We start from the raw sequence: 19,150 nt of genomic DNA on the forward strand, positions 1-19,150 counted from the left end.
CTCCAGTCCTTGCCAGATATTTATTTCTTAGATATTTATTTATTGTTTAGAAAAATGGTTTATTTATTGTTTCGGGGACCTGCTAGTCATCCTCAGACTAGGCTGCCACGCTGGGTGCCTAATAAAGCACTCTCACCCTCTCTCTGCCTCGGCTTCTTTTCAGAGAAGGGGTGCCTGACATGCAAAGGGGCCCTGGAACAGAGTCTGCAGCTTCTGGTTACCCTGGACTCCTCTCTGATCTTACATTTTTGGGGTTCCTGGCCCACCTTCCCCCACTCTGGCTTGTTCAGCTGGTGGCTGCCGTAGTAACCAGCGGAGTTCTGAGACTGAGCTCCCATTTCGGAAGCTCAAGGCAGCTGGTCTGCTTCTCTTTGATTGCAAATGGAGCACCACTGGCCCTCCTGACCTTTTCCTCGAGGCCGGCTTCAGCCCCAGAGGTTTGCGTTAGTCCTACACAGCTCTCCAGGGCCTGGTGGGGGGTTGAGAATGGGGGGGTCGAGGAGTGGGCGCAGTAGAGAGGGAAGGCTGTGGGGAGAACTGTCTCTGTCCTCGCTCAGTCCTCCAAGCAGCTGAGACAGGTTGGGGAGGTAGGCAAGGCAGGCCATCAGAGAGAGGTGACCCCAGCGGGGCAGTGGTCCACCAGCCACATTGCAGAGTCAGACTCCTTAAGTTCATGGTTCGCGCAGACATCTGGTTCTGTCTGCTCCGTGAATGACACATCAAGAAACTAAGGCCCAGAGGGTGGAAAGGACGCGTCCAAAGCGGCAGCGGGAGTCAGGCTGAGCAGGGTTCAACCCAGCCTTCCGAGCCTCACGTCCCAGTCACTGGGGCTTTGGCTGGCCCAGCCTGGCTCGCAGCTCCTGCATCATGCCAGGGTGTGCCAGGCCAAACCTGCAGACGGAAGACAGGCCGTGGGAGCTGGTGTCCAGATGCCGTCAGCCTCCTCCCTATCCCAGGCCGGTCACCTCACCCTGTGCTTACCTCTGTCCCAGGGGCCTTCTGGCTGGCAATGGAGTCCCTTCAGGGCTGGAGGAGCTTGGCTCTGGGGGGTGCTCTGGCTCGAGAAGTCTCTGTTCGGGGGCTACCAGCTCTCCCTCCGGTGGGGGGCTGGGAGGCTCCTCCGGTTGCTCAGGGGCGGGGGTCCGTCGGAAGGAGGGCCGGGAGCGGCGCTGCGAGGAGCTGCGGGAAAGGAGTACTCGGCTCCTCGGGACAGAGACATCCAGGCAAGACCCAGGCAGCAGGGCCTACGGGGAAGAGGGCACGGGGTACCACGGGGCCGGCTTCAGCTTCGAGACTCTGCTCTGTCCAGCCCGGGACGCTACCTGGAGCCCTCACCTCGCTCCAGCTGCTGTGAGCACCCCCTCTGGCGCTCCTGGTGGCCTCCCCGCATGGTCCAGGCTCAGCCTCTGCAGGGTCCTGGTTGGTTGACTGGTCCTCTTGGCCCTGGATGTCCTCCAGCCCTTCTGGATCCACCTCCTTGGTCTCTGCCTTTTGGTCTCCAGTCACCTCGATATCCTCCACCTCAAGGGGCCTTTGTGCCTCTCCCTCGGGGTGCTTGTCCCCATGCTGCCCCTCACTGCTTTGCCCCTGCTCCCTCGCTTGCCATCCTCCAGCCTCTTCTTCCCCCAGTGTGTGCCCTCCTGGGAGGCCCTCTACCCTCACCACCTGGGAGCCCGAGGTAACGCCATCCATCCCCCAGCTTCCTTCTGCTACTGCGGATTCCTCCACCTCAGCCTGCTCTCCCCCGGGCTCACCCTCCCGAGTGGCCTCAGAAGCCTCTCCTTGGCCACCTCTGCCAGGCACCTCCTCCTCTGCTGAGCCCTCCAGGCCAAACTCCTGCCCACCTGTTTTCTCCCCCTCTGCAGCCTCTACCAGGTCCTCACCTCTGACGGCTTCCTCTCTCCCTTCTGAATCCCGGTCTCTCCCGAATGCTTCCTCAGCCTCTCTGCCAGGCCTGTCCCCAGTCCCAGGAGCCCTTCCATCCAGAGCTGCCTTATCCTCCACGATCTCGGTAGCCAAAGAATTTGTCTCCATGTCGTCACTGTCCTGGAGACTCGGAGCCTCCGCCTCCAGCCTCCAGCCTCTCCTGGATGTTCTGTCTGCCCCCCAGGGCACGGCGGCCTCCACCTCCTCCTCCTTGGTTTCTGTGGTGTCTGACTCTCCCAATGACTGGACGGTCCCTGCTTCTGCTCCCTGCCTTCCACCCAGCTCCTGGTTCTCTGCTCCAGGGGCCTCCCCCTCCTCTGCTTCATGCCAGGCTTCCTTTACTTTCATCCACTCCCCGCCTGCCTCTGGGACCTCTGGTCGTGCAGACTCTCGGCCTCCTTCAGCCTCAGCCACCGGTGCCTGGCCTCCTGTAGCCTCCTCCTTCCCCTCTTCAGCATCTGCTTTTTCCTCCCGGGTGTTCCCTGTCTCCACATCCCTTCTTCTGTCTTCCCAGGCTTCAGCCACAGAGCTGTTAGGTTCTACATACCCCACGTTCCTGGGATATTCCTCCAGGCTCCTGTCTGTCTCCTCTCTGCTCAGGGCTGGAATGCTCCAGAGCTCTTCCTTACATGCCTGCCTTTCCTCAGGTTGCTCTGTGGGGGTCTGGGGGCCTCCCACCAGCTCAGGTTCTTGGCCTTCAGTGACCCTGTGCTCAAGGCCACCCCACCCCACCTCCAGTGCTTCTCCCCTGGTCTCAGCCTCTTCCTCACCCCTCTCCCTGCTGAACTCCTTCTTGGGCCTGGCCTCTGGGGTTGCCTCCAAGTCAACATCACCTTCAGCCTCATTTGCTACTTTGTCCTGGAGCAGCTCAGGCTCTGCAGCCCAGCAACTCTTCTGCTGCTCCTCGGCCTCCTCTGCCTGCACCACCTCCTTGAGACTGGTCTGAGCAGCCCTGATCTCTGAGTCTTGCCTCTCCACAGCCTCTTCCTCAGCCTGATCTGCCTGGCCCTCAAAGCCCTCCCCTCCCTCCGCCTCTGACTCCTGACCTTCCTCAGCTTCCCTCCCTGCTGCCTGGTGCTTGGCTGATTCTTCCACTCTCTCAGTTCCCAGGGCCTGGGTCTGATTGGGGAACAGGCTCACTTCAGCCTCTCTATTCTCATCCACCTCCTCCTCCTCCTGGTCTCCCTTGGAGGTCTCCTCTAGGGCCCAGACTCTCCCAGTACCCTCTGGGATCCTTTCTCTTGGGACTGCCCCATGTTCAGTCTCCCCAACCCCTGGGAGGTCAGCCTCCTCCCTGCCTGAGGTTTCCCTGTCCTCAGATTCTGCCCCTGGCTCCTGTGTCCCCTGTGCCCTTGTGCTTTGGCCACCCCTTACCACTACCACCTCTTCTTCCTTCCCAGCCCCTTTGGCCCCAGGCCCCTGGATCTCCTCTGCAGCTGTCTCATCAACCCCATGCTCTGACTCCTTTCTGTCCTCTGCCACCTTTTGCCCATCAACACTCACCTTCCGCTCAAGCACCTTGTGCCAGGTCCCCTCTGACTCCGCCCCTCCAGCCACCCCTGGCTCTGTTGCCCTCACCTCTTCCTCCTCCTCCTCCCGTTCCCAGGTTCTCAGTGTCTTCTCTCTCTTCACTTCCTGCTCATCGGGCTGCTGACTGTCCTGCGCTTGGCTACTCCTGTCTCGACCAGCCTCAGACCCTGCCTCAGACTTCTTTCTGGGCTCCAGGGGGATACTTGAATGCTGGCATCTAGTGGCCGTGGCTGCCTCCCAGGCCCCAGTGTCCTGCCTATCTGCTTGAGACCCATGGGAGCTGCCTTCTCCCCCACCCCAGGTCTGTTCTGTAGCTGAGCTTTCCTCCTGGCATCTTCCAGCCTCTCCAGGCCCTCTCAGCCCTCCATCCCCCTTGCTTTGGCTGCCTCCAAGGCCCTCCACGGCCTCCTGGGCTTCCTCCTCCACCTTCCCCCCAAGCCTTCTTGCAGCCACCTCCCCCAGTTCCTCAGCTGCACACGCCTCCCTCCTCTCTGCAGTGGGGACATCATCTCCCATAAGGTAGGAGACAAAGGTGCTGAAAGACTCCTAGAAGAAAAGAGGGATGGGGACAAAGGTATTAAGGGGACGCCCAGCCCTCTCCCTCGGGGCCCTGGGCCAGAGGGACTCGGGAGAAGGAAGAGAGGTTCTAGGATCTAGGAGGAGGAGGGGGACAGGATCTGCAGAAGGAGCAGGAAAGGGCCTAGATTAGAGGTGTGTGGATGTGTTTGTGGAGATGAGGGGATTGAAATCCAGAGAAGATCGGGCTAGCAGTCTGTCTGATCCTGGGGAAGGAATCTTGAGTCTGAGGAGAAGCTCAAAGGGAGAAAGGAAGGTGAGGCCCCAGGGAGCAGGGTGAAAATCTCTGGCCTCTCTTTGCCCCTCTCACCAGTGCCCCCCTCAAGGCCTGATGCAGCCCAGGGAGATGTAGCCGGAGGAAATCCATCCTGTCTGTCTCTGTCTGTGTGTCCAGAAAGCTGACAATGATTGTCCCCACCCACCAAGCCAGTCTTCCCCAGGACCCAAGACACTTCCTCTTCCCCTGTCTCTCCCTGACGCATCCCCACCCCGAGCCCTGCCCACCTTCTGCAATGCCCACAGCTGCTTCCAGCCCAGGCTGGGAAATGGGTGTATATCACACAGGGGACTCAGGTGGTGTACATTCGGAGCTAAAGGGCAAGGGAGGAGGACCCAAAGGAAAAAGCAGGAGCAGAAGACCTCAGAATTGGGGAGGGGGGAGGGGGCATGTGGCAACTGCAGCTCAAGTGACTCAGGTCTTGTATTTACACCTCAGCCGTTTCCGTCTCCCCCCAAAGCCACAGCCTCTCTGTGAGAGGAAGCTGGGGTTTGTGGTTCCTGTTTTGCCTGGGGACAAGGAGTAGGAGTGAGGAGGGGGCTGGTAAGAGCTCTGGCTTCTCATTTCAGGGTCATTAATGCTTGCCCAAGAGGAAGAAGGGGCTGGATTGGTGGCTCCAATGCCCATTCCCTCACCTGTAGTCATTCTTGCGAAACGAAACTTGGCTAAACTTTGTACTGTGGTTATTCACGTCTACCTCCTACCCTCCTTTGAGTTCCTTGAAGGTGGAGGCCATGTATGACATGTTGCTGAATTTCTAGAGCCCTGCATGGGTAGTAGGACCCCATTTTTCATTGGTTGAGTGATCTGGGAAGCAGACCAAAGGGGGTACATTTCAAACAGCAGTCTGAGGGCCTGGTGGTGAGAAAGAGCTGGGAGAGGTGGGCACTGACTGTTGGAAGCCCACAAGAGAGATTAGCAGGGGAAAGACGTGATGAAGAAAATTCAGGATGTTGCTTTACCACCTAGAGGAAGGTAAGAGAATAATCGCTGCTTATCTGGGACTTTGTGAAGTGACCTTAATCGACACCTCTTCCTTGGGTCCCCTCCCTGAGCCTCACTTTCCAAATTTCCAATTAGAGGAACTAGATGAGATCACAGAATCAGAATCTTGGGCCTTAGAATCATCTGGTCTAAGCACCCTTAATGCAGGCAGGAATCCTGCGGCAGCCAGCTCAGCCAGCACCCCTGCCTCCGGTGCTCTATTTCTTATTGCCGAGTCTCTAAGGTCACCTTTAGGTCTAACGTGTTGTATGTTCATCAGTAACTTTCCTTTTTTGTTTTCTCATCTGTAAAACCAGGGTTGAACTACTACTTTGGTTCTAAGGTAATTTGAGAAAAGGGCTCTCTTAACCACCTTGGATACTGCCAACAGACAATTCATGAAATCTTTTTAGGTGGGTGTTATCTTTATTTGCAGTTTCTAAAGCAATCTAAAGGCAACAGATAGAAATAAGAATGACCTGAAGCTGGCTGCCTTTGTTGTCAGCCAGAGACAGTACCCGCTAGGCAGGTGGCCATATTTATTTCCAGCAGTTGCAGAGGAGCTGAAGCCACCGGCAGCCATGATTAGTGCTGGTACGGTAGGTCACGGCCTTGGGCGTCCCCAGCTAACGTCATGGTTCTTCTTGCTGATCCTACCCACCCCAGTTTTAAACCGGTGGTTCCAGGGTTCTCCCAGCCTCTCTCAGTCCCCCGCCCCGAAGCTGGGAAGGTCTAAAGAGAAGATCGAGAAAAGACCCGGAAGTGGTGAGGACCTTCAAGCACGTGATGAGGGACCCACAGGTGCTGTCACGTGACTCGTCATTCCTGGGTGCGGAATGTTTAGGTGCTCTTAAAGGTACAGGCTGCAGGGCCCCCTGCTTTAGAGGGGGCGAGGGCAGAGTCCGACGGGTGGGGCGTGGTGGGGCGTACGAAGGCGCGAGGTGGAGCCTGGGGTTAGGGCCGTGGCTCGTGGGGGCGCCAGTGCAGCGGAGAAGCCGGAGCTGGGACCGGCAATGGGGCGTTGATCCCTCTCGCCTGTCGTAGACCCTCATCCGCCTCATCGGAGCCAACTCTGAACTCTCGCTGACTTTGGACCCCTCGGGGGACCTGAACTTGATGCCATGGGAGGCTGTGCGGGCTCTCGGCGGCGCCTTTCGGATTCGGAGGGTGAGTATTCATTCCTGCCCACCCTCACGGGATTGACTTCCTCGGTCCCGGGAGAACGCCCGTTGGCCCATTGTGCACCTGAGAGTGGGGTGGGGGTCAGGCCCTCTTCTTTTCCCCCTTCCAGGAGAGGAGGCCGATCCGGCACCTAGGCCCCCGCCGCAGGACCGTCAGGGCGCTCATTGGAAGAACGCGGTGGGCTTCTGGTGAGTGGCCTGAAGAAATAACAGTAGGGTGGGAAGAGGGAAGCAACAAGAGGGGTGAGAAAAGAGAGTTGAGCTTCCAAAAAGGAGCTGAATCCACAAAATATTTACTGAACCGCTTGGTTTGCCCTGAGGCCATGTGTAAATTTCCCAAATTTCACTCATTCCCTTATCACCTTCACCTTTTGGCCAGCTTCTCATATGACCTGTAGGGATATTTTCTTCATGTTTTTACTCCAACCAACTCAGCCTTTATTTTATTTTTTCATGAAAATAATATCTATTCAAATTCAGAATTCGTGTCTCTGAAATTTTCTGTGTGACCATTTCTGAGATGAATATCAGTAACAAATCATTTAACTTCTAGACAAATCTCAATGTCATCGGTTATCTTCTTGATTTTAGTTTCTCTGAATTTTCGTTTCCTCATCTGTAAAATGGAATAATAGCAGGTGTCTTGCCATGTTGTGAGGACTTTATTTTATTTTATTAATTTTTATTGGAGTATGGTTGCTTTACTACGTGGTGTTAGCCTCCACTGCACAACAAAATGAATCAGCCATACACATACAGATATCCCCTCCCTTTTGGACTTCCCTCCCATTTAGGTTACCACAGTGCATTAGGTAGAGTTCCTTGTGCTATACAGTATGTTCCCATCTGTTGTCTATTTTATACATAGTATCAATAAAGTATATGTGTCAATCCCAGTCTCCCAATTCCTGCCTCCCCACCCCTTTCCCCCTTGGTATCCATACATTTGTTCTCTACGTCTATGTCTCTATTTCTGCTTTGCAAATAAGATCACCTATACCATTTTTCTAGATCCCATATACATGCGTTATTATACGATACTTGCTTTTCTCTTTCTGACTTACTTCACTCTGTATGACACTTTCTAGGTCCATCCACATCTCTACAAATGACCCAATTTCATTCCTTTTTATGGCTGGGTAATATTCCATTGTAATTATGTACCACATTTTCTTTATCCATTCCTCCATTGATGGACATTTAGGTAGCTTCCATGTCCTGGCTATTGTAAATAGTGCTGCTATGAACATTGGGGTGCATGTGTTTTTTTGAATTATAGTCTTCTCTGGGTATATGCCCCGTAGTGGGATTGCTGGGTCATATGGTAGTTCCATGTTTAGTTTTTTAAGGAACCTCCATACTGTTCTCCATAGTGGCTGTATCAATTTACACTCCCACCAACAGGGTATGAGGGTTCCCTTTTCTCCACACCCTCTCCAGCATTTACTGTTTGTAGATTTTTTGATGATGGCCATTCTGACCGGTGTGAGGTGATACCTCACTGTAGTTTTGATTTGCATTTCTCTAATAATTAGTGATGTTGAGCATCATTTCATGTGTTTGGGCCATCTGTATGTCTTCTTTGGAGAAGTGTCTATTTAGGTCTTCTGCCCATTTTTGGATTGGGTTTTTTGTTTTTTTGGTATTGAGCTGTATGAGCTGCTTGTATATTTTGGAGATCCAATTCAGCCTTTAAATTTGTAAATACATGTACTTTTTTAAAAAAAACTATAAATCACTACTCTGGATGGAAAGCCAGTATTTTCCTAATGCACGTTTAAATAAATGCATCACTACCTTTTAAAGTCATCCATCTACCTCCTAAAATCATTCGAATACTGAGCTTTGGGAAATACTTCTAGCACTAGCCTAAACATCAAGGACTTGGGTAACAGATTGGGTTGGAAGTGAGGCTGTCTCTCTGAGCCTCAGTTTCGCAGCAGTAAAATGGGAAGAGCAGCAGTACCACTTCAGAGGCTTGTGAAAAGGACACATGATATCCTGGTGCTGGGCCCTGTTCCCTTCCCATCACTGATGGCAGCTCTGGGAGATGAGAATAAGTGAACCAGATCCTTCCTGGATCATAAAGGGTATCATCTTGTTTTGATCCCTACAGCACTCTGTGAGATAGTCAGGAGAGAAATTTGGATCCCCATTTTACACATGAGTAGACTGAGGCCACTCAAGTAGGAAGTGGCAGACTTGGGACCTGAACATAGTCCTTTGGGTTTCAAGCCCCCAGGATCTTTCTACCATACCACAGTCAGAGACAGTGGGTCAGTGGATGAGAAATGCCCCGGGAACTGGATCATTGTGGGAGCTTGGAGGAGAGAGTCATCAAGGATAACTTCCTTTTCTTCCTGGGAGAGTCTCAGAGATTAGATATGAACCTAAGTTTGTTGTCCCAAAGCCTGTATTTCTAACCTACACCCTAAATGGGGATGGGGTCTGGCGATAGAGAAAAAAGAAGGCACAGGAAAGGGGGAGGTTTGGTGCTAGGACTGTGGATAGATTGTATATAATTATATTATATGTCTATTCTTCTATGTCAATTATATCTCAATAAAACTGGGGGGTGGGGGGATCTGTCCTGCTCACTCCAGGCTCCTGGGCCTCTGCAACAACTTCTCTTACGTGGTGATGCTCAGCGCTGCCCACGACATCCTCAGTCACCAGAGAGCACCTGGGAACCAGAGCCATGTAAGTGACCCTCTCTACCACCACCACCATGTTTAGTCCCTATGGGAAGATGAGGGACTCACCCTTGGGCAGAAACCCACTTGAAAAATTCATGGAATGAGGTGGCTAAGGGGTGGGGCAAGATGGCTAAAGTTCCCAGACCTCAGAACAGGAAGGGTCTTTAAGAATCAATTTGTTCTTGTAAAGCAATTGCAAACTCAAACGTTGGCCAGGTGGGACTATGGTCTAAGGCATGTTTTTTTAACCCCAGCACTGTTTATGTTTTGGGCTGGATAATTCTTTGTTGTGTGACTTTCCTGTGCATTGTAGGATGTTTAGCAGCATCTCTGGCCTCTACCCACTGGATGACAATAGCATATCCCTCACCCTCCCGTTGTGACAACCAAGAATGTCTCCAGACATTGCCAGATGTTCCCTGAAGGGTATAATCATCTCTGGTCGAGAACCTCTTGTCTATGATGAGCTGGAGGATGCAGCCCCAAGGGGAACAGCTACCACCTTGCAGGTCCAACAGGGAATTTGGTCCAAGAACAGATTTTTCTGGAAACCCAAATTTTTTAAATGAAAGTTCCCGAGTGTGTTACCCAAATAAAGTCCACTTACAAGGCCATCTTCGGCGTGTGGACCATTAGTTTGAGACTTCTGTGGAAACCTCCCCTTCCCCCTTGTGCACATAGAGAAACTGAGGTCTTAAGAAGCCAGTGCTGACCCAAGGCCATCCTTCAAGTTAGAGCAGAGCTGGGAATGGAGCCTGGCCCTGTTTGTCTGCCCTCCTGCCTCCCTGGGTGAAAGATTTTCTTGTCTCCCATCAGGTGGACCCAGACCCAACACCCACCTCCCATAATAGCTCATCTCGATTTGACTGCAATTCTGTCTCCACAGCTGTGAGTACCCATCTGGTCCTCCCTTTACCCTTACTCTGGGTCTGTAGACCCCACCCACACCCCCTCAGCACCCAGCTGGTACTATCATGACTCTACTGATTAAGACTGCCATTTACTGAGCCCTTTCTGTGTGCAGCATATATTAGCTTATTGAATCCATACAACAGTACTGTGAGTTAGGCTCTTTAATCATCCCCGTTTTCCAAATAAGGAGACTGAAGCTCAGAGAATGTGAATACCTTGACCCACAGCTAAGGAGCGGCAGACCTGGGACTGGAACTCAGATCTGTGTGACTTCAGAGCCTGTGTTTGTAGCAGGTCTAATGGGCTGGTTTCTATCTTTTCTTGGCCACTTGGTTGGGAGGGTTGTCCCTGGGAAGATCTGGGGTCTTACTCTGTTCTCCGGTCCCAGGCGGTGCTCCTGGCAGACATCCTTCCCACCCTCGTCATCAAATTGCTGGCTCCTCTTGGCCTTCATCTGCTGCCCTACAGGTTTGGGTGGAGGTGGCGGGAGGAAAGGCAGGTGGGATCTGAGAGTGGGGAGGCTGGGAGAGCAGAGGAGGTGGCGGGAGGGCTGGGGAGCTGAGAATGGCAGCTGACCATCCCCCCCGGCCCGTATCTCCCTTCAGCCCCCGGGTGCTCACCAGTGGGATTTGTGCTGCTGGAAGCTTCATCCTGGTTGCCTTTTCTCATTCGGTGGGAATCAGCCTGTGTGGTGAGTGTGAGGTTTTGTGTCAGGTGGGGGGTTCCAAGGAACTACAACAGAGCATTGGTGGGGGTAATCTCCCCAGCTTCCCAGAGGAGAGGGATTATTTTTGTAACCCCTGAGAAGCATGCTAAGACTGTCACAATAGGGGAAGGGAGATGAGGTCGATTTGGAGGGGTAGGCGGTGGGGAAGATGGGAGGAAACGGACAGATTAGATGGAGATCAAGATGAGCAGAGTCACCAAGCGTCTGTGATGGAGGTGGAGGAGGCACCAAGGATGAGTTCTTGGGAATTCCCTGGCGGTCCAGTGGTTAGGACTCAGTGCTTTCACTGCCGTGGCCTGGGGTCAGCCTCTGGTTGGGGAACTAAGATCCCACAAGCCTCGCAGCGTGGCCAAAAAAAAAAGAAAAAAAAAAAAAAAGAATGAGTTCTTACTCCTGATTTGATAACTGGGCGGATGGAGGTACCATTCCCTATGAGAGGACATTCAGAGGAAGGGGTTGGTTCTACTTCAGATCTGGAGCCCAGCCTATCCTAGGAATCTGTTTTTAGCCCCTCTCTGCGGATGCAGAGGAGGCTGTGGCCACACCCCTTAGGGGATTGAGGCTATTGGGGAAAGGCTAGGTAGGTATGGCCATGCTTGTCTTTCCCCAGGTGTGGTCTTGGCTAGCATCTCTTCAGGTCTGGGGGAGGTCACCTTCCTTGCACTCACCGCCTTCTACCCCAGGTAAGCAGGCAGAGCAGGGAGTGAGGGGAGGGGGTCCCACTGCTGGCTTTGGTCCTTCTTAGTGCTACTGTGTTCTCCTTCTCAGGGCTGTGATCTCCTGGTGGTCCTCAGGTACTGGGGGAGCAGGTCTGCTGGGGGCACTGTCCTACCTGGGCCTCACCCAGGCTGGCCTCTCTCCCCAGCACACCCTGCTGTCCATGCTGGGTATACCCGCCCTGCTGCTGGCCAGGTAAGCGGCCTGGGCTGGGAGGAAGAGGGATTCGAGGAGAGAGAACTTGATCACGATCCCAATCTTCAGATCCCTACAGCCATGTGGGGGGATGTGGATTCTGGACTCTGATAGGCCCGAGTTTGAGTCCTGGAGCTGCCACTTGTTAACCGTGTTGTATGGGACGAGTTACTTTACGTCTCTGACCCTCAGTTTTCCCATATTTCAAATAGTGGTGGCTTTCCTTGCTTCCCCGTGCGGTGACATGCATGAAGCATTCATTACAATGTGGTTTCCACAGTGAGGGGACAAGGATAGACTCTGTTCATTTTGTGTGTATTTTCATGTGAATTAGGAAAAGTTTCAATTGGTCGACCAAACCTGTGATTTCACAGATTATCACTTAGGATAAGGCCATGTAGAAAAAGTGAATCAATTGAAAGGGAAATATTAAATAAAAAATATTATACACAGAGGGAATGTGGATATGGCAAATATCATGAAGGCAAAACATAAGTGACCAAACTTTGGAAACTTCTGGCCTAGCACAAAATGAACACGTGATAAATGGTAGCTAGAGTGATTATTAGAAAAACAACAAGAAAACAGGGCTGACACGCTTGGTGTGAGCCAGGAGTCAAAACGAGGGCCCATGGATTAGAAACAACAAGAAGGGGCTTCCCTGGTGGCGCAGTGGTTGAGAATCTGCCTGCCGATGCAGGGGCACAGGTTCGAGCCCTGGTCTGGGAAGATCCCACATGCCGCAGAGCAACTAGGCCTGTGAGCCACAATTACTGAGCCTGCGCGTCTGGAGCTTGTGCTCCGCAACGAGAGAGGCCGCGATAGTGAGAGGCCCGCGCACCGCGATGAAGAGTGGCCCCTGCTTGCCGCAACTAGAGAAAGCCCTCGCATAGAAACGAAGACCCAACACAGCCAAAAATAAATAAATAAATAAATAAATTAAAAAAAAAAAAAAAGAAACAACAAGAAGATACATTTCAGTTCCAGAGAAAGAAGCATTTTTGCGCGGTTGGAGTTCTCTGGCGGGGGATGGAGGGCCTTGGCGGAGAGGAGGAATGAGGGGGGCTGCCCTGGGAAGAAGTGACCTTTCCAGCCCGACAGAGGCTCTTCAATCTTCTTTTCATTCTGCCCACTTCTAGCTATTTCTTGTTGCTCACGTCTCCTGGGCCCCAGGACCCTGGAGGGGAAGGGGAGGCAGACACGGCAGCCCGGCAGCCCCTGATAAACAGCGAGGCCCCAGAGTCGAAGCCAGGTAGGAGACACAGTGACCGTCAGAGTGGTCACTTTCTCTGAGTTTCAGCCTTTTCCTCTCTACTGTGGGCAGTCAGAAGAGGAAGTGGATAGGCGTGCTGGTTATGGTGAGAGCCAATCACATTCATCTACTCAAGAAATACTCACTGAGTACTGACTATGTGTTGTACCATTCATAAACAAATAACTGAATTGGAAGCACGTTGTTTTCACACGTTGATAAGTACTAGAAGAACATAACAGAGTGATGTGCTTAGAAATGACAGATGGGGGGACTTCCCTGGTGGTCCAGTGGTTAGGACTCTGCACTTCCACTGCAGGGGGCACGGGTTTGATCCCTGGTTGGGGAACTAAGATCCCACATGCCATGCAGTGCGGCCAAAAAAAAAAAAAAAAAGCAAGAAATGACAGATGTGGGGAGGAAAGGGGTTCTATTTAGAGAAGGTGGTCAGTGAAGGCCTTTTAGAGGACATCTCATTGGGCTGAAATATGAATGACAAGGAGTCAGCCCTGTGCACATCCAGGTGAACAGGTTCCAGGTAGAGGGAACAGCAAGTGCTAAGGCCCTGTGGTGGGAATGAGCTTGGGTGTTCAAAGACAGAAAGAAGGGCCCACTGTGGCTGGGGTAGGGGTGTACTGCCATCAAGCTGTACAAGAGCCATGAAGAAGTCTCATCTAGTTACTTTTTTTTTTTTAATCATGGTAAAGTATCCATACCATGAAGTTTACCAATTTAACCATTTTTAATTGTACAGTCCAGTGGCGTATGTGCATTCACACTGTTGTGTTGGCTGGCTGATTCTTGCACACCAGCACCCTTTTTCTGAGTCAGTGTGCCGACCTCACCTGCCCTTCTCTCCCTGCCCCCCTGCAGGCTCCAGCTCACACCTGTCCCTTCAGGAAAGGTGGACCGTGTTTAAGGTACGGACGGTGGCTCTGGCGTGTCCCCTGTGGCCAGTGTTCATCTCCCAGCCTCCTGCTTATGTCTCCTGACCCTTCCAGGGCCTGCTGCGCTACATCGTCCCCTTGGTGCTGGTTTACTTTGCTGAGTATTTCATCAACCAGGGACTCGTGAGTGAGGGCTGCTGGGAGGGTTGTGGAAATAGTGATGAGGGTGGGGACCCACACATCCCCGTCCACCTCCCCCGTCTGGCCTTTGCTGCAGTTTGAACTCCTCTTCTTCCGGAACACGTTCCTGAGTCACGCTCAGCAATACCGCTGGTGAGAAGATTGCGGGTGGGTGGCAGCATGTCGGTGGGCTGGGGGGCGGGACTTTGATGATAAGGACTGGGGTTGGGAGGGGCTGCCCTGCCGAGTAGGCACCGGAGGGGCTTCCTCTTACTCCCTGCCCCCTTGAAGGTACCAGATGCTGTACCAGGCCGGCGTCTTTGCCTCCCGCTCCTCTCTCCGCTGCTGTCGCATCCGCCACACGTGGGCCCTGGCCTTGCTACAGGTACTGAGCCCCTGGCCCTCACTCTCCGCCTGCCTTGGCTCCCAGCTTCCCTAGGCCCCATGCTTCCCTCCCTCAGCAGGGGTTATTGATTGCATACCGTCATGTTCTAAACACGGGGAACGGAGGCCAGCAGGGCTCTGTGTAAAATGAGTGGCCTCAGGAGCCAGGCGAACCTGGGGGCAGATCCCAGCTTCTGTACTCAGTAGCTGCGTGATTTAGGGCAGGTCCCTGAACTCATCTGAGCCTCAGTTTCCTCATGTATAAATCAGGCATGGTTGTAAGAAATAGAAATGCGAAGAATGAAAGAACAAGAATTTGTATTGTGTCTTAATCAGCTAGAAGCACTTATTTAATGATTATTTGCCCAAGCCTCATGCAGAGAGGCAGGCTTTCAAATAATGTTTCCAACAATAGGATAATGTCCAGTTCTTTTATCCTGGATGGTTAATTACAATAGAATCAGTGACATTGTAGTCAACAGGTTATTTATCTCAAGGCTGGTGAGCAAATTCATGGCAAAGGTCATGTAAGTGATTAAGCTTTAAATGAAGGAAAATACCTGCAACAGTCTAACAAAAGGAGTTTTATGTAACCAGCATTCATGTTTCATTGTCACATGTCTACAGCCACTGAAGGTAACTATTAAAAAAACCTTCAACTCTTTTTGTTTTGGAAAGAAAACATGATTTTAAACATTCATGTCTTCTTACTTGTTTCTAAATGTCAGAGTTCTCCGTGGTCAGACTTGAAAACACTTTAAAACAAGTCATTGGCAACCTCCAAATTATTCTCGGTGACTCTAATATCCCTCTGGGCCATAATCTTGGGACCAGAAGGGCATATAAAAAATCGCCTTTAAAATAAAGCTTCAACTCTTACAGGAAAGTTCTTTGCCCTTTTTAATAATTTTAGCTCAATTCTGTGATAACAATATAGAGAATTAGGGTAGATTACACTTTAATGTTATGTCAACAGCAGGCAAATATCCTCTAACTTTCTTCCTTATTTGTCTGAGCAGGACTGCCACCCCAGGGCTTTGTACCCGCAAAGTCCCAGATTGTATCAACAATTTTTTTGACTGCACCGCGGGGCATTTGGGTTCTTAGTCCCCTGACCAGGGATCGAACCCGTGCCCCTGCAGTGGAAGCACGGAGTGTTAACCACTGGACCGCCAGGGAAGTCCCTGTATCAACAATTCTTAACTCAGGGTTCTTCATTAGATGCCACTGAAATGTGTAGCTTATGATTTTAGCTATAATTTTAACCAAGGCTGCTTCATAGAATTAGTGGCTTATAATCATTTAATTCCATTACAGAACGTGTCTGGCCTAATGCTCCAGATGAAAGCATCTGCAGTGTTTCTAGGGTCATATTAGTATTATCAGGGTGTGTTCTTTTAAATCCAGATCTCTGAGCCCACCTCACTCTTCCTGAATTAGAACCTCTGAGGGCAAGGCCTGTGTAGGTAACAAGATCCACAAGTGATCTGTGTGTATGTTAAGCATGTGAACCACTGGCGTGGCCTACACACTGGGGAGGCAACCCTGTGCACTGAGGACTGGGACAGTGGGATCCCCTGAAGGACTGGGGCACAGAGAAAGGGACCTACACCCTTGGATGGGGTCAGCGAGCCTTCTTAGAAGGCGTGGGAACATCTAAGCCCCGGTTTCTCACCCTTGACGTTACTGCGTTTTGGGCTGGATCCTTCTTTGTTGTGAAGCTGTCCTGTGAGCTGTAGGATGTCGAGCAGCATCCCTGGCCTCTGCCCACTACATGCCCGTAACACCCTCCCTTCCCGGTTGTAACAACCAGGAACATCTCCAGATGTTGCCAAATGTCCCCTAGGCAGCAAAGTCACGCCTAGTTGAGAACCTCTGGTCTCACCATAGCCTCAGTTTGGTAAAATAGAGGGGAACCTCTCCATTCAGGGAGACTTTGGGAAGAGGAATGAGATTATAGGAGTGAGAGTGACCCTGATCCAAGCTGAGCTGTGAACGGTGGTGACTAGGAGAGCCCAAGTGGGGGAAGGTGGGATAGCATCGCAGGCGGTAGGAGTGACATGGGCAAAGGGAGGAGACCCCCAAGGTCTAGGATGTTGGGATGCGGTAGGGAGAAGGCCTACCCCAGATCCCAGGGTCTGGTAGGCCAGCTGGGTGTTAGGATTTGATCCAGGCCTGTCAGCCCTCACCCTCATCAGCTTCTCTCAGAACCGGGGCCCGCTGGACGGGATGGCATCTCCCTTCCTGCCCATCTCTGGTCCCAGGCTCAGCCCTCCCCTCCACCTGCACCCACAGTGCCTCAACCTGGCCTTCCTGCTGGCGGATGTGTGGCTGAGCTTCCTGCCAAGCATCTACCTTGTCTTCCTGATCATTCTGTATGAGGGACTCCTGGGGGGCGCGGCCTACGTGAACACCTTTCACAACATCGCCCTGGAGGTCAGCACCAGCCGGTCGAGGGCTGTGGGTGGGTGGCCCCTCTGGGAAAGTGCCAGGCAGGGGTAGCTAGGACTGAAGCCTCACGCCTGCTCCCCACCCTCCCCAGACCAGCAGTGAGCACCGGGAGTTTGCCATGGCAACTGCCTGTATCTCCGACACCTTGGGGATCTCGCTGTCAGGGCTCCTGGCCCTGCCTCTGCACGACTTCCTCTGCCAGTTCTCCTGACACTCTGACTCCTTGGAACATAGGACACACTGACCTGGGCCCACACTGACAGGCGGGCAGGTCGGACCGACCCCAGACCCACAGCCCAGAGCCCACCCATGAGCTCTGCCCCCAGCCATCCCTACACGGCTGGGATGTAGAAAAGTGCTGAGGTCCTGTTCCCCTTTGATGGAGGGGCAGCAGTTTTCTTCCACTTCCAAGCTGCTTTCGGGGAATTTCTTGGCATTATGCCTTCAGAATAAATGCCTATTTTATCAATTGACTCTTGTGCCATTTTTCTCTCCGAAAAAACATTTTCTTCTATTATAAAAGCAGTAAGCTCACTTTGGAATATATACAGGAGCGTGTAAAGAAAGTCTTTCAGCAAATTGTCTAGTCTTTGAGGCTTTGCTTATTTGTTAATTCCTTTATTCATTTACTCATTCATTCACTGTGTGGGACAATCGGTATGCATTTTTTCCCCAACATGTAAGTTTCCAAACCTACAGAGAAATTGAAAGAACTTACGCAATGAGTACTGATGTATGTACCACCTGGGTTCTACAATGAATGTTTTGTTCTAGTTGCTTTGTCATGTAGCCAACCTTCCATGCAAATCTATCCTTTCCTTAGTTCAACTTATTTTTGTGATGCATTTCAAAGTAGCAGGTTGACTGCAATACACCTCCCTCTTAATGCTTCAGCATGCACGTTTTTACCTAGAATCCAGGCTATTTTACAAGTCCCCTTTCTTTTTTTTTAATTTATTTATTTTTGGCTGCGTTGGGTCTTCATTGCTGCACGTGCAGGCTTTCTCTAGTTGTGGCGAGCGGGGGCTACTCTTCGTTGTGGTGCGAGGGCTTCTCATTGTGGTGGCTTCTCTTGTTGTGGAGCATGGGCTCTAGGCGCTCGGGCTTCAGTAGTTGCAGCACGCGGGCTCAGTAGTTGCAGTTCGTGGGCTCTAGGGCATGCAGGCTTCAGTAGTTCTGGCACACAGGCTTAGCTGCTCCACGGCATGTGGGAAGTCCCAACAGTACCTTAAAAAAAGGACTTGTAGGGGGACTTCCCTGGTGGCACAGTGGTTAAGAATCCACCTGCCAATGCAGGGGACACAGGTTCGAGCCCTGATCCAGGAAGATCCCACATACCGCAGAGCAACTATGCCCGTGAGCCACAACTACTGAGCCCACGTGCCACAACTACTGAAGCCCACGCGCCTAGAACTTGTGCTCCGCAACAAGAGAAGCCACCGCAATGAGAAGCCCACGCACTGCAACGAAGAGTAGCCCCCGCTCGCCACAACTAGAGAAATCCCGCACACAGCAACGAAGACCCAACACAGCCAAAAATAAATAAATAAATAAATAAAATTTTAAAAATAAGGTACTATTTATATACAGTAAAATGCGCAAATCATTATATATTTTTAAAGTAACTGAGGTTGGCTTAGCAGTATTTCCCATACTTCACTGTTAACCGTCTCTACCATATTTGTGATATCTGTGCATAACAGTACATTTATTAAGATTTTTTGGAAATTCCCTTGGCGGTCCAGTGGTTAGGACTCTGTGCTTCCACTGCAAGGGGTACGCGTTCTGTCGGGGAATTAAGATCCCATGTGGTGCAGCTAAAAAAAAAATTTTTTTTTTCATTTAAGGGAATTTCCTGGTGGTCCAGTGGTTAGGACATAGCACTCTCACTGCTGAGGGCCTGAGTTCAATCCCTGGTCAGGGAACTAAGTTCCCACAAGCCTCACAGTATGGCCAAATAAATACTTTTCATTAAAGCAACTAATTTTTAATGAAATTCACTCATTTTAAAGGGAAACGATGTTACTATTGAAATCATGAGCTTGGAATGCTGGTTATATATATTTTTTCTATGACACATTAAAATAAATACATAGGACTTCCCTGGTGGTCCAGTGGTTAACACTCTGAGCTCCCATCGCAGGGGGTCCGGGCTAGATCCCTGATCACGGAACTAGATCCTGCGGGCCACAACTAAGACCTGGCGCAGCCAAATAAATATATATTTTTTAAAAATACATAGCTGTTAGAGTGTAAAATGAACATTCAGGTACCC

At 51.5% G+C, this 19,150-nt stretch overlaps 2 protein-coding genes across 3 annotated transcripts; one reads left to right on the forward strand and one right to left on the reverse strand.

Annotated features, from left to right (window-relative positions):
- Nucleotides 1-63: 63 nt before the first annotated feature.
- APOBR (apolipoprotein B receptor) lies at nt 64-4,517 on the reverse strand. Its single transcript, XM_057529609.1, has 4 exons — nt 4,343-4,517; nt 1,336-4,002; nt 982-1,244; nt 64-891 (listed from the first exon to the last, which is right to left on the reverse strand). The coding sequence occupies exons 1-4, from the start codon at nt 4,397-4,399 to the stop codon at nt 822-824; spliced, it is 3,057 nt and encodes a 1,018-aa protein (XP_057385592.1). The 5' UTR covers nt 4,400-4,517; the 3' UTR covers nt 64-821.
- A 1,385-nt stretch (nt 4,518-5,902) lies between these two features.
- CLN3 (CLN3 lysosomal/endosomal transmembrane protein, battenin) lies at nt 5,903-17,348 on the forward strand. 2 transcript variants are annotated; one of them, XM_028167556.2, is made up of 16 exons: nt 5,903-6,149; nt 6,338-6,460; nt 6,561-6,663; nt 9,078-9,174; nt 9,987-10,058; nt 10,471-10,550; nt 10,688-10,773; nt 11,420-11,492; nt 11,578-11,721; nt 12,861-12,973; nt 13,847-13,893; nt 13,975-14,043; nt 14,138-14,193; nt 14,332-14,425; nt 16,720-16,860; nt 16,967-17,348. In XM_028167556.2, exons 2-16 carry the CDS (start codon nt 6,415-6,417, stop codon nt 17,084-17,086), a joined length of 1,341 nt encoding a protein of 446 aa, XP_028023357.2. In that variant the 5' UTR covers nt 5,903-6,149; nt 6,338-6,414; the 3' UTR covers nt 17,087-17,348. The 2 variants fall into 2 exon arrangements, with proteins under 2 accessions (XP_028023357.2, XP_007186414.2); XM_007186352.3 differs by having other exon boundaries at nt 5,905-6,149; nt 6,585-6,663.
- The last annotated feature ends 1,802 nt before the right edge of the window (nt 17,349-19,150 follow it).

Source organism: Balaenoptera acutorostrata, chromosome 15 (assembly GCF_949987535.1).
Source record: "Balaenoptera acutorostrata chromosome 15, mBalAcu1.1, whole genome shotgun sequence".
NCBI lineage: Eukaryota > Metazoa > Chordata > Mammalia > Artiodactyla > Balaenopteridae > Balaenoptera > Balaenoptera acutorostrata.